Source organism: Triticum urartu, chromosome 7A (assembly GCF_056163025.1).
Source record: "Triticum urartu cultivar PI428250 chromosome 7A, HENAU_Tu73, whole genome shotgun sequence".
Lineage (NCBI taxonomy): Eukaryota > Viridiplantae > Streptophyta > Magnoliopsida > Poales > Poaceae > Triticum > Triticum urartu.
In genome coordinates, this window is record NC_141879.1 from 734,416,986 (window position 1) to 734,430,215 (window position 13,230).

General features: G+C 45.0%; 1 protein-coding gene across 1 annotated transcript; it reads left to right on the forward strand.

Moving 5' to 3' along the window:
• Positions 1-440: 440 nt before the first annotated feature.
• Positions 441-6,763, forward strand: LOC147962445 (uncharacterized). Its single transcript, XM_087536676.1, has 3 exons — positions 441-874; positions 1,017-1,092; positions 6,386-6,763. Exons 1-3 carry the CDS (start codon positions 569-571, stop codon positions 6,523-6,525), a joined length of 522 nt encoding a protein of 173 aa, XP_087392802.1. The 5' UTR covers positions 441-568; the 3' UTR covers positions 6,526-6,763.
• Positions 6,764-13,230: the final 6,467 nt, after the last annotated feature.

Below are 13,230 nucleotides of genomic sequence, written 5' to 3' on the forward strand. Positions count from 1 at the left end.
ATAATGTGACCTCTGTTATAATATTTAGCAATAGAGATAATATTATTTAGTAGTGATATATCTTTATTCCTAATTAAATATAAGAATATTACTAATAAATACTAGTATCCCAAAGATATATTTGATAGTATACCGAAGATATACAACAATTAAATACTATTACCTTTGTTCCAAAATATAAGAATATTGCTATTAAATACTATCTCCCCTATTCTTATATTTACTAACAGAGATAGTAGTATTTAATAGTAGTATATCTTTGTTCCTAAATATAAGAATATTACTATTAGATACTAGTATACCAAATATATATTTAATATTCTGCCAAAGATATACAAAAAATATGATAATATTTAATATAAATATACCAAAGATATTCTAGTATTAAATACTAAGTAGTTTTAAATAAATAAATTTGTAGTTCCACACGCAGCCCCCACCTTGCCCCTTCTGTTTCAGTTCGTCAAAGGGAACGCACGCTTCTGCTCCTCGCGTGCCGCTCACTCCAATTCTTCTCATCTTGCTCGCCTTAACCCACACTGCATGTCTGCTAGACCGATCCACCACAATGTCTAGCTCAAGCGTAAACGCCATACATGCAACCAACCACAAGGAGCAGAGCAGAGCCGCACCGGCCCCCACACCTGCGGCCGCAGTCGCCGAGGGGAAAGGGAATGTGCTTGCGCAACAGGCGCCTGCACCGGTGGTTCACAAGCACAAGTCCAGGAGACGCCGGCAGAAGCAGAAAAGCCCGCCCCCAGCGGCCACCAGAGAGGAGCTGGAATCCCGGGAGTCCCGGGAAGGCCCCTTGAAGGTGCTTGCCCTCCCGGCGCCAGGGGCCCCGCTTGCTCACGCTTTCTCCGATGACAAGATGGTGAGTTGCACAAACTCCCCCCTCTGCTACTAGTGATTTGAAGTTAACCGGTGCCTAATGAATTACTTAATGTGTATGTGCAAGAATTACGTGCTTGGTATATGTCCTTGGACATTTTAATCGTAGCGGTCTCATCTGGCAGATGGACGGGAACGAGATGAAGCCGGTCCAGGGGGTGCCGCCCATGCGGGGGAGCATTGCAGCTTCAAGCTCGGTTGGTAAGTACTCCATCCTGGTTTTCTGTCAGTATCACGGCTGATTTTTTGTCATCATTAGTATTATAATATTGGACTGAAGCTCGTTAGCTCTGTCCATGCTGGATTTTTGGTATGATCTGTATACTAATATTGGACTGAAGCTTGTTACCTCTGTCCATGCTGGGTTTTTTGTCATCATTAGTATAGTGATATATTGGACTGAAGCTGCACATATTTTCTTTCCATTAACGTTGGTCGGGCGGTGCTACGCGTCAGTCGGGGCATCCTGGCCACCTTACCCGCCTGATTTTAATCTATGCGTCAGTCGGGGCATCCTAGCCATCTTACCCGCCTGATTTTAATCAAATTCCACCTAATTTGTTTTGTCACTAGCTGCGTATACAAACGCGAGCTCTGGAACTCTGTTGCAGCATGGGAGACGTATGAAATGTAATAAGAAATATGCAATGGCTAGAAACATCTCCGTACATTTTTTTGCCATGTTTTATGTGTCAATGAAATTAGTCGGCTCACAAGCCATCGGAGCTGACACGTGGAGTATTGAATCACACTACACGGTAACCGAGAGAGAGAGAGAGAGAGGAACCCATCTTCCTCCATATCCTCCACAAAACATGTGTATCATCCACCCCTCCACCATCGTCGCAAGAGACTATTACGTCAGCCCATCTCGACACACGACATCCGTGCCCTGGAGCATTCCTGATGTTCCATGCGTATCCTGCAAGCATGATCACAGTGCGCCAGCGAGCCGTCGTCCTTGCAACATTGTCTTACAGCCAAGGTAGTTGATGCAACCACAATCCTCACCCCTTTTTTGCATGGGCCGTGGCTTGTGGCACTGGTCGTCGGATAAAATACACGACGTGAGAACCTGTGGTTTCACTACAGCGATCTATGCAACTTAGGAATTGTTGTGACGGCCCCTACAAAACTGGCGATGGTGCGACCATTTCCCAGCAACACCGGCCGCAATTGTAGCATAGATGAGAAGATGGTTGTAGTTTGCAGCACCATGAGCAAGCACTGTCTTGCAACATCAGCTATCAGGCTGCAGCACCGATGAACACCCTCACTACCTTGAAATGTCATGTGCTTTGGACGATGTAGCATAGTGCTCGGAGAGTCGCAGCATCGTTGGGTGGCGGTGCTAGCCCAACACATTGTCATAGAGAAAGTGGAACAAAAGGTGGGTCTGCATGTGGTGGAAATAACGCGAATGGATATGGTGAAGAGAGAGGAAGACAATCGAGGGGCATCTGGCGCGAGAGCGAACTGACTCATTTCCTCCTGAAACCTGTCTGTTGAAAATAATTCCATTTTCTTTTGAGAAACCTCATAAAAACGTTGCAACATGCGAGCATGTCTATACAAAAAATTGTAGATATACAACACATACTAATTAACTACAACAAATGGGTGAAAAACACTATGTATATAGGCCTGAACCAATGGATCATCGTCATGCATCTGCCTGCTCTTACTAGGTTATGCCCACCTATGAGCCTGTGTTGAATAAGAAGGCTGCCTCGCAAGGTCACAAGTGCCTTGTCTGAATAGCCAACAAGACAGAGGAGGCCTCCTTGGTTCTCATTCCTGAAGCTAAGCATAAATCCAACTCTAGACATACTCAGGGGCTACTGAAGGTGAAATACACTAGGGGTGTCCTCTAAGTGGGAAGCCCGGCAGCAGACCTGCCTCAGGCCCCAAGAGGCCAAGAGGAGGATCGATGCAGGAGGGCAGCTCAGGAGCCCGGATAAGGACCGGGAGAGCATTTGGGCATGCAAGCTAAGATGGCAGCGGTATGGGATCTGATGGATTCTTTGTAAACCCTAGACCTCGTCACCTATATAAGGAAGGGCTAGGGGTTGTCATTCGCATACACTCACATAGACAGTACGCTTGGTAGCCTTATACTTGATCTGCACTGTAAACCCCATACATAAGGTGCTCCACCACGAATTAAGATAAGATACAGGACGTAGGATATTACCTCTCACCGGGGGCCCGAACCTGGGTAAAACCCTTGTGCGAACTCCCTTTTGGTACATCCGGAGGTGTTCACCACCCTTCTACAGGTACTAATGGTTTTACATGTCGTCACATAATTAAGTTCCAACACATTTTCTCTGGGAGTTGAAAGCAACTCATGGCGTAAGTAGGTGTTGCTTGAAGCACTGATTTTACTAGCACCTCAATTCCCGCCTTCGAGATAAGAAGCCCTTCCTATCCAACCACTTTGCCACTTGAGCTTTCTCTAACATGTTTAAAATTTTCTTCGTTTGACCCGCCCACCACGGTTGGGAGCCCTAAATAATGCTCGCTCAATGCATCCGGATCAGTGCAAAAATATTTATAGCAACTTTGTCCTCCTATTTGCTTCCCTTTCCAAAGAAAGCTGAGGATTTTTGAAGATTTACCATTTGTATGAGGCCCACTCGTACTCAAAGAGGATCTATTTAAGGTCACAAAGTTTCCATTTGACGCATGAAGAAATACTACACTATCATTTGCCAAAATAAGATGTGCTACATGGGGGGCAGTGCTCCCAAAATATACACCATTTATCTCTTTATCTTTGAGCATTCATGAGCAGCACCGAAAAACCCGCAGCACATAAAATAAACAAATAAGGGGATTGCGGGTCTCCTTGCCAGCGCCCTTTTGATAGTGTAAAAATGACAGAGCACCCACCATTCAATTTGATAATAACCTGGCTGGGGCGCCACACGTCATAATCATCAAGATTAACCTATCTGAGAAACCAAGTGCCATCATCATCATATCGAGGACAATCTAAACCACCCTCTTATAGACCTTCATCATGTATAGTTTAATTGTGAACATTGGATTTTAATATTCCATGAACAAACATACTTTGCTCCTCCATAGTCATTTTGCACAGGACAACCTTCAATCTATTTGCTAGGCCTTTGAAGCAATCTGACTGAGTGTGTTCAATAAGTTCATAGATTCGATTTGAGGAAGTATCTCCAGTGAGTTAATTTTGGGGATCAGGACTAGAACTGTATCAATGAAGTTTTCCGGGGCAACAACTCCATTAAAAAAAATCCCCTATTACTATGCGTACATCATTTCTTAGCAAACGAATAGTGAAATGGATAAACATAAGTCGAGAGGTTGTTTGGCCCCTGTCAGTGAAATTTAGAATAGTGCATTCTCATTTTCTTCATCCATCACGTCTGAGTTCACCCTCTCTTCCATATCACTAGTCACACAAGGTTGGATGTGAGCGAAGATATGGTCAGCTTCAGCAGAGCCTTCTTAAGAAAACAACTAAGCATAGAAATCGGCCAACATCTTCCCCATCCCCTTTTCAATAGTACATCTTGTGCCATCTGCCCTCATATTTTAATCATCTTCCTTGAGCAATTCCAGTCGAGAATGTGGCATATACATTATTTGTTCCCATGAATGAACCATATGAAGCTACAGTTCAATCTCGCTGATCTCTAGTGAGTCCCTTCTATTGGTACTTTTTCTGCGGAGGAGCCTTTCTGCTTCATTTGCCTTTCTACAATGGCGGTCGTATCCAACTCATATAGTCTCCTCTATCCATTGGAAGCCAGGACATTAGCTCTTTTTTTTTCAAGGCAAATACACTTGATAGTATACAAGAGACGTTGAAATAAGTCTTGTTGCATGTGAAGATGACACGAAGAGTGTGATACATATAGGTGCAGATATGAACAGCTCCAGGGAAGCAAGCACACAAAGGAATCAGCCACCATAAATGAATCATTTCCAAAGAAACAACGTGACAAAAAGTGATACAAGACATTAGCTCCCTTATGGAAAACACATAAATTTAAATGTTGCTTTGCTCTTTGATTATTAACAAGAAATAGATTTTACAAATATTTAAATGTTGTTTGCTCTTCGATTATTAACAAGAGATACAAGACATTAGCTTCTTGTAGATATGGAATGTATTAAAGAATTATATCAGTTTTTGGTATATTGAAATTTGAAGAAGTTCATGTGCCTTCAAGGCATGTCACGGTGTGTTATTCCACGCCAAATAGGTACATACTACATGGTTGTTCTCCCTACATATAGCCCATATTTTCATGCACTTTCTCTCTCTCTCTCTCTCTCTATCTATCTATCTATCTATCTACATTGTATATTCCAGAAGTGTCGACACTACTCGATAATGCCCAACTTGTGAAGGTCCAGAAGCACCCAACATTGATGGGTTCAACACCCATTAGTAGTCTATACTTAGTGGAGAAGTAACAAACCACTTACAGGCACATGCCTGCCAATGGTGATCAAATCAGAAAAGAAAATCAGGCCATGGCCGGTCCAAATCCGATACCTACCAACAATGTGTAGTCTCCACTACTCGAACCTACATCTCCTCGATATGTTGCATCGTGTTATGTTTCGAGAATCCATGGAGTCGGAAAATTGAATAGAGAAAATTGTGATGTGGAGTGGCTTGAAGAACAGGAACTGAGAAGCCAGATGGAGAAGGCCTCCACCATGCTGCACCATCATCCGATGAGCACTAACCTATATGGTGCAAGGACCGAGGCATAAGTGAAGACCATCATCATCTGGGTGGCAGACCGAGTTTGACCGATGTGTTCCTCCTCCTAAACAAACTCAATGAATTCTTGGAGGCCGCACCCATGCCAGATTCCATAGAGATGACAACATTGAGGAGGTGGAGGGGCAATGCAAGGTTTCTTTCTCAGAGAGATTATTTTCGGGGAGGAGGGGGAAGTGTATGACATGATGAGCTATTAATAAGGGAAGTCTATGTGGCTGTGGATGACAAATCGTGAAGACAAGTGAGCTAGTAGCTAGACAAGGGACGAATGATAGCAGGAAGCAACAATAAGCTTATTGGGTGGGGCTACAATTTTTTAACCTATGACCTAAATGGCAGGGTAATGATTTAGTCAATGTCGGGATGAGACTAGGGATTGTAAGTTGTGGGTTGTATATGACTAACAAGTAGCATGTATAGCCTCAATATTGTCCTCTGTCACTGGTAACATTGTATCATTTATATACCACATATTGGGTCGGTCACTACTATCTTTTTTCAACAAAAATATATTTTTAGTTATAGTCAGATTCACTACAATCCCGTCGGCCATTAGTGCTAACTAGCACTCCTGGCGGTTTTGTGACCCACCACTTATGATCAATAACTAAATGGGAATTCTAGCGCAGTACACATTTTTTTTTTGAGATTATCTTAGTGTTTTTTTTTGTGCCTGGAGACATATCAAATGACCCTAACAAGTGTTCTCTTTAGGTGGGGTCGAGAGCGAAAGAGTGGGGAGATTGGCAGCAGGGAAAATGGCACCTAGTGGGGTTCATGTCTCCATGATGAACAACCACAACTTTGATCTGAATGAGCTGTCGACTGAGCATGAGCAGTTTAAGCAGGAGTAGTCGCTCGTGGAGCAAGAGTAGCCGCCTATGGCGCAACATGAGATTTAATATTCACAATGGTTGGAGGCTGCTCATATCCGCATCTATGAGCAAAAATAACTATTGGCCAAAAGCGTAGCCATGTCAGAAATAATCAAAACAATATGCCTATCCCGAGGATGATGGGAAGGCTTGTGTGGAAATTTTGAATCTCTTGCTTCCTACATTTTGATGATTGACTGACGCCATGTCCACTCGAAATGGCTTTAATATTCATTTTCCATTATGGTTTTGATATGTCGATTATTTGAACAAGAACTTATTCATTCGGTAATGCTTTCTGAAATATCAACGGTGGAGCTAGGTCCCGAGTCATGTGAAAAGACTAGGTCAAGACGTGTTGGATAATGGGAAAATATATTTTCTAAGTTGTTCATCATGTGTGTTAACACCATGGGTAGTATGAGAGAAGGGTGTCTCATGAGCTAACACACTTCTTGACCTACTATCTTTTCATATGACCCGAGACCTAGCTCCATCGCCGATGTTTCACAAACTTTACGGAACGAATATATTCTTGTTTAAACAATTCTCATATCAAAACCATCATGGGAAATGAAATAGAAAAGATATTTCAAGTGGACAGGGTGATCATGAGGTAGCATACCATGTCCCTCCCTCAAGTTTAGCAATAGTGCCAGTCAATGGAAAAAAGTAGGAAGTGAGAAATTCGAAAGTTCCACACAAGCCTTCCCATTATTCTCGGGATAGGGATACTTTTGATATTTTGTGACAGGGCTATGCTTTTGGCCAAGAGTTATTTTTGCTCACAAATGCGGATTTGAGCAGCCTCCAACCACTGTGAATATTAAAGCTCATGTTGTGCCACAAGTGGCTACTCCTGCTCCACGGGTGGTTGCTCCTTCTTTAGCTGCTCATGCTCAGTCGATAGCTCATTCAAATGAAAGTTGTGGTTGTTCATCATGGAGACCTAAACCCCTCTAGGTGCCATTTTCCCCTGCCACCAATCTCCCCACTATTTCATTCTCTATCCCCACCTAAAGAGAACACCTATTAGGGTCTATTGATGTGTTCCCGTGAACAAGAAAACACTAAGAGAATCTCAAAGAAACAAATGTGCACTACACTAGAGTTATCGTCAAGTTATTGATCAAAAGTGGTGGGTCACACAACTCGTTAGCTGTGCTACTTAGCACAATGTACGGAGGGGTTGTCGTGAATCTGACTATAACTAAAAAACTATTTTTCTTCAAAAAAGATAGTAGTGATGGGCCCAATATGTTTTCCATCAATGGTACACTATTACCACTGGAAAAGGATAATATTGAGGCTAAACATGCTACTTGTTAGTCATATACAACCCACCACTTACAAGCGCAAGTCACAACACGATAGTGACTAAATCATTGCCCTGTCATTTAGATCGCAACTTAAAAAATAGTAGCCCCACCCAGTAAGCTCATTATTCCTTTATGCTATGATTTGTCCCTTCTCTAGCTACTAGCACACTTGTCTTCATGATTTGTCCTCCACAGCAACACACACTTCGCTTGTTTCCCCCTCTTTGCTGAAAATAAACCCTCTAAGGAAGAAGCCTTGTGCTATCGTCCACCTCCTCAAAATGTTGTCACCTCTGCAGAATCTGTCATAGGTGCCGCCTCTATGAAATTCATTGTGTTTGTCTGAGAGGAGGAACACCCCAGTCCAACACCATCTGCCACCCAGTTTATGATGGTGTTCACTTCTACCATACAGATCAGTACTCATCGGCCGATGGTGCAGCATGGTGGAGGCCTTGTCCGTCCGGCTTCTCATCTCCTATTCTTCAAGCCACTACTCATCATTATTTTCTCTATTTAGATCCCCAACAATATGGCTTCTCCAAACATCACACACATTATAGGCAGGTGTCAGGTTTGGACCGGTCATTGCCTGATTTTTGTTTCCAACTTGACCACCATTGGCGCACACGTGCCTGTAAATAGTTTGTTACTTCTCCACTAAGTATAGACTACTGACGGGTGTTGAACCCGTCACGGCTGGGTGTTTCTGGTCCTTCACCGGCTAGACATTATGGAGTAGTGTCGGCAGTTCTGGAATTTACAATGGAGAGAGAGAGAGAGAAGAGAGAGAGAGTCTATAGAAGAGGGGCTATATTCACGGAGAATAACCACTTAGTATGACCCTATTTGAGGTGGAACAACACACAGTGACATGCCTTGAAGGTGCATGAACTTCTTCTAATTTCAACATACCAAAAACTTATATGATTCTTTAAAACCTACTGACCAAAATACATTCCATATCTATCGAGATTTACACTTATTATATTAGTAAAAATATTCTTGTTAATAATCAAAGAGCGAAGCAACATTTAAATATATATATAAGTGTTTTCCATAAAGAAGATAATGTCTTGTCTCTCCTTTTGTTACTTTGTTTCTTTGGAAAGGATTCGTTTATGCTGGTTGATTCCTTTGTGTGCTCAGTCCCCCCTGGAGATATTCATATCTTCTGAAATTTGCATCACCCACAAAGTATGCACCTATATGTATTACACTCTTAGTGTCGTCTTCACATGCGACAAGACTTCTTTCGATGTTGCTTGTACACTAGCTAGTGTATTTTCCTTCAAATATAGAAGAGCTAATGTCCTAAGTTCCTATAGATAGAGGAGACTATATGAGCTGGATATGGCCGCCATTTTAGAAAGAAAAATGAGGCAAAAGGCTCCACTTGCAGATACTTTTTCTTATGGCTTCCTCCTTTAAGGGGTCCGACCATATCGAGCCCCCAGACCGCAAAAGGCCAAGTGATGGGGATCGTTTGTAGAGCGGTGGGGGCATGTGGATTTGGTTGGCGAATAGATGGCATCCAATGCAACGTTGGATAAGGTCCTGTGCATCTGCTCGGGCCGTCGGCCATTAAAAACTTGTACAGAAGGCCTTGCTAACAAGGGCCCGAGCTGCAGCATGGTGACCGCCGAGTCTGGCGTGAATTTCAGCCAAGAGCTGCCGCTTCTCTTCCTCGGAGATACATCTTTGAAGAACTCCGGGAGCGCTTTCCTTGTAGAGCTCTCCTTCATGAACCTTGTAGACCTTCGAGCACTGAACAATGCGGTGAGCCTCATTCTGGTCCTCCGGGTGTTCCTTCCTATTAAGGTAGGCCAAGAAGGGTTCGGTCCATGGGGCAATGACTGCCATGATTAGATGTGCCCACGGTGTTATTTCAGTGGCTGAGCCCCCGACAATATCGTTGTGTTCAGAGGCGGGGGTTGTGTTCGGATCCGGACTAGTGTTACCGCTCTCTCCTTGCCACACCACGGACGGCTTAAAGAGCCTTTCCAGAAAGATATTAGGTGGGACGGGGTCGCGCTTGGCGCCAATGCGAGCGAGGACGTCCGCCGCTTGATTGCTTTCTCGAGCCACGTGACGAAACTCAAGCCCCTCGAATCGAGCCGACATTTTTAGGACGGCGTTGCGGTAAGTCGCCATCTTCGGATCTTTGGCATCAAAATCTCCGTTTATTTGAGATACTGCGAGGTTTGAGTCCCCGTGCACTTCCAGGCGTTGTATGCCCATAGAGACAGCCATCCGGAGACCACGTAATAAGGCCTCATATTTGGCTGCGTTGTTGGAGTCTGTGTATAATATTTGGAGTATGTACTTGACTACGTCTCCAGTGGGGGACGTTAAAACGACGCTCGCGCCTAGTCCTGCCAGTATTTTGGAACCATCGAAATACATAACCCAGTTGCAATATGTGCCGTACTCTTTAGGGAGTTCGGCCTCTGTCCATTCGGCGACGAAGTCTGCCAGTACTTGGGATTTGATGTCTCGGTGTGGTTTGTATGTTATGTTGAATGGAAGGAGCTCAATGACCCATTTGGCAATCCGGCCCGTAGCATCGCGGTTGTTTATTATATCATTGAGTGGTACTTCGGAAGCCACCGTGATAGAACATTCTTGGAAGTAGTGTCGTAGCTTTTGGGATGCCATGAAGACCGGGTATGCTATCTTTTGATAATGAGGGTACCGGGATTTGCATGGTGTGAGGATGGTGGATATGTAATATACCGGCTTCTGAAGTGGGAATTTGTGTCCGTCTTGCTCTCGTTCCACGACGAGCACGGCGCTCAGCACCTGGTGTGTTGCTGATATGTATAATAATATGGGTTCGCCGACGTTTGGTGCGGCCAGGATTGGGTTGCTCGCTAGAAGGGTTTTTATTTCTTCCAGTCCGGCTGTTGCCGTATCCGTCCACTCGAAGTGATCGGTGCGCCGGAGGAGGCGATGCAATGGCAATGCTTTTTCCCCTAATCTGGAGATAAAGCGGCTTAACGCTGCCACGCACCCAGTGAGTTCTTGGACCTGCTTAAGGTCCGCTCGGACTTTGGCCGGATTTTCTTCAATTCCTCTATTGAAAATGATGAAGGCCAGCAGCTTTCCAGCAGGAACGCCGAAAACACACTTTTTCGGATTGAGCTTTATGTCATATGCACGGAGGTTGTCGAATGTAAGACGTAAATCGTCTATTAGTGAGTCAACATGCCTAGTTTTAATGATGACGTCGTCCACATATGCTTCAATTTTCTTGCCGATCTGTTTCTCTAGGCATATTTGAATCGTGCGTTGGTAGGTGGCTCATACGTTTTTTAGCCTGAAGGGCATGGTGTTGAAGCAGAATGGCCTGTATGGGGTAGTGAATGCCGTTGCAGCTTGATCGGACTCCTTCATTTTGATTTTATGGTATCCAGAATATGCGTCGAGGAAGCATAACGAATCGTGTCCTGCCGGCGGCATCGATAATCTGGTCGATGCGGGGGAGGTGGAAGGGATCCTTAGGGCAGGCCTTATTGAGGTCTTTGAAATCGACGCACAGGCGCTAGGATTTATCCTTTTTTGGCACCATCACCAAGTTTGCTAGCCAGTCTGGGTGTTTTATTTCTCTAATGAATCCGACCTAATGAATCCGACCTCGATTAGCTTGGCTAGCGCCTCCCCCATCGCTTGACGTTTGGGTTCGGAAAAATGCCGCAGTATTTGTTTGACCGGTTTAAATCCCTTCAATATATTGAGGCCGCGTTCGGCCAATCTGCGTTGGATTCCTGGCATATCAGAAGGGTGCCAGGCAAATATATCCCATTTTTCGCGCAGAAATTCTCGTAGCGTGGTGTCGACCGTTGGGTCCAGTTGTGCCCCAATAGATGTTGTCTTCTTGGAGTCGTTGGATGGACTTGGAATTTGACTATTTCTTCTGCTGGTTTGAAGGAGGTGGATTTGGATCATTTCTCCAAGATTACGTCGTCTTTATCCACCATGGAGCGTAATGCGGTTAATTCTTCGGCCACGCGGGCTTGAGATAATGCCTCAAGGGCCAGCGATGCGGTTTTGTTTTTGGCGCGGAGTGCTATGTCCGGATCACTAGCAAGAGTGATTATGCCATTGGGCCCTGGCATCTTGAGCTTCATATACCCATAGTGAGGTATAGCCTGGAAGCGTGTAAATGCGTCCCGCCCTAATAGGGCGTGATATCTGCTGTTGAAAGGGGCCAGTTGGAATGTTAGTTCTTCGGTACGATAGTTCTCCGGTGTGCCGAACACCATGTCGAGTGTGATTTTTCCCACGCATCGCGCCTCCCGACTGGGAATAATTCCCTGGAAGGTTGTGACGCCCCCGATTTAATCGTACACTAATCATACACGCAAACGTGTACGATCAAGATCAGGGACTCACGGGAAGATATCACAACACAACTCTACAAATAAAATAAGTCATACAAGCATCATATTACAAGCCAGGGGCCTCGAGGTCTCGAATACAAGAGCTCGATCATAGACGAGTCAGCGGAAGCAACAATATCTGCGTACAGACATAAGTTAAACAAGTTTGCCTTAAGAAGGCTAGCACAAACTGGGATACAGATCGGAAGAGGCGCATGCCTCCTGCCTGGGATCCTCCTAAAGTACTCCTGGTCGTCGTCAGCGGGCAGCACGTAGTAGTAGGCACCTCCGGTGTAGTAGGAGTCGTCGTCGACGGTGGCGTCTGGATCCTGGGCTCCAACATCTGGTTGCGACAACCAGGTAGAAGGGATAGGGGGAAAAGAGGGAGAAAGCAACCGTGAGTACTCATCCAAAGTACTCGCAAGCAAGGAGCTATACTACATATGCATGGATATATGTGTAAAGGGCCATATCAGTGGACTGAACTGCAGAATGCCAGAATAAGAGGGGGATAGCTAATCCTGTCGAAGACTACGCTTCTGGCAGCCTCCGTCTTGCAGCATATAGAAGAGAGTAGACCGAAGTCCTCCTGGTAGCATCGCATAGCATAATCCTACCCGGCGATCCCCTCCTCATTGCCCTGTTAGAGAGCGATCACCGGGTTGTATCTGGCACTTGGAAGGGTGTGTTTTATTAAGTATCCGGTTCTAGTTGTCATAAGGTCAAGGTACAACTTCGGGTCGTCCTTTTACCGAGGGACATGGCTATGCGAATAGATAAACTTCCCTGCAGGGGTGCACCACATTCCCCAACACGCTTGATCCCATTTGGCCGGACACACTTTCCTGGGTCATGCCCGGCCGCGGAAGATCAACACGTCGCAGCCCCACCTAGGCACAACAGACAGGTCAGCACGCCGGTCTAAACCTAAGCGCACAGGGGTCTGGGCCAGTCGCCCATAGCACACCTGCACGTTGCGAACG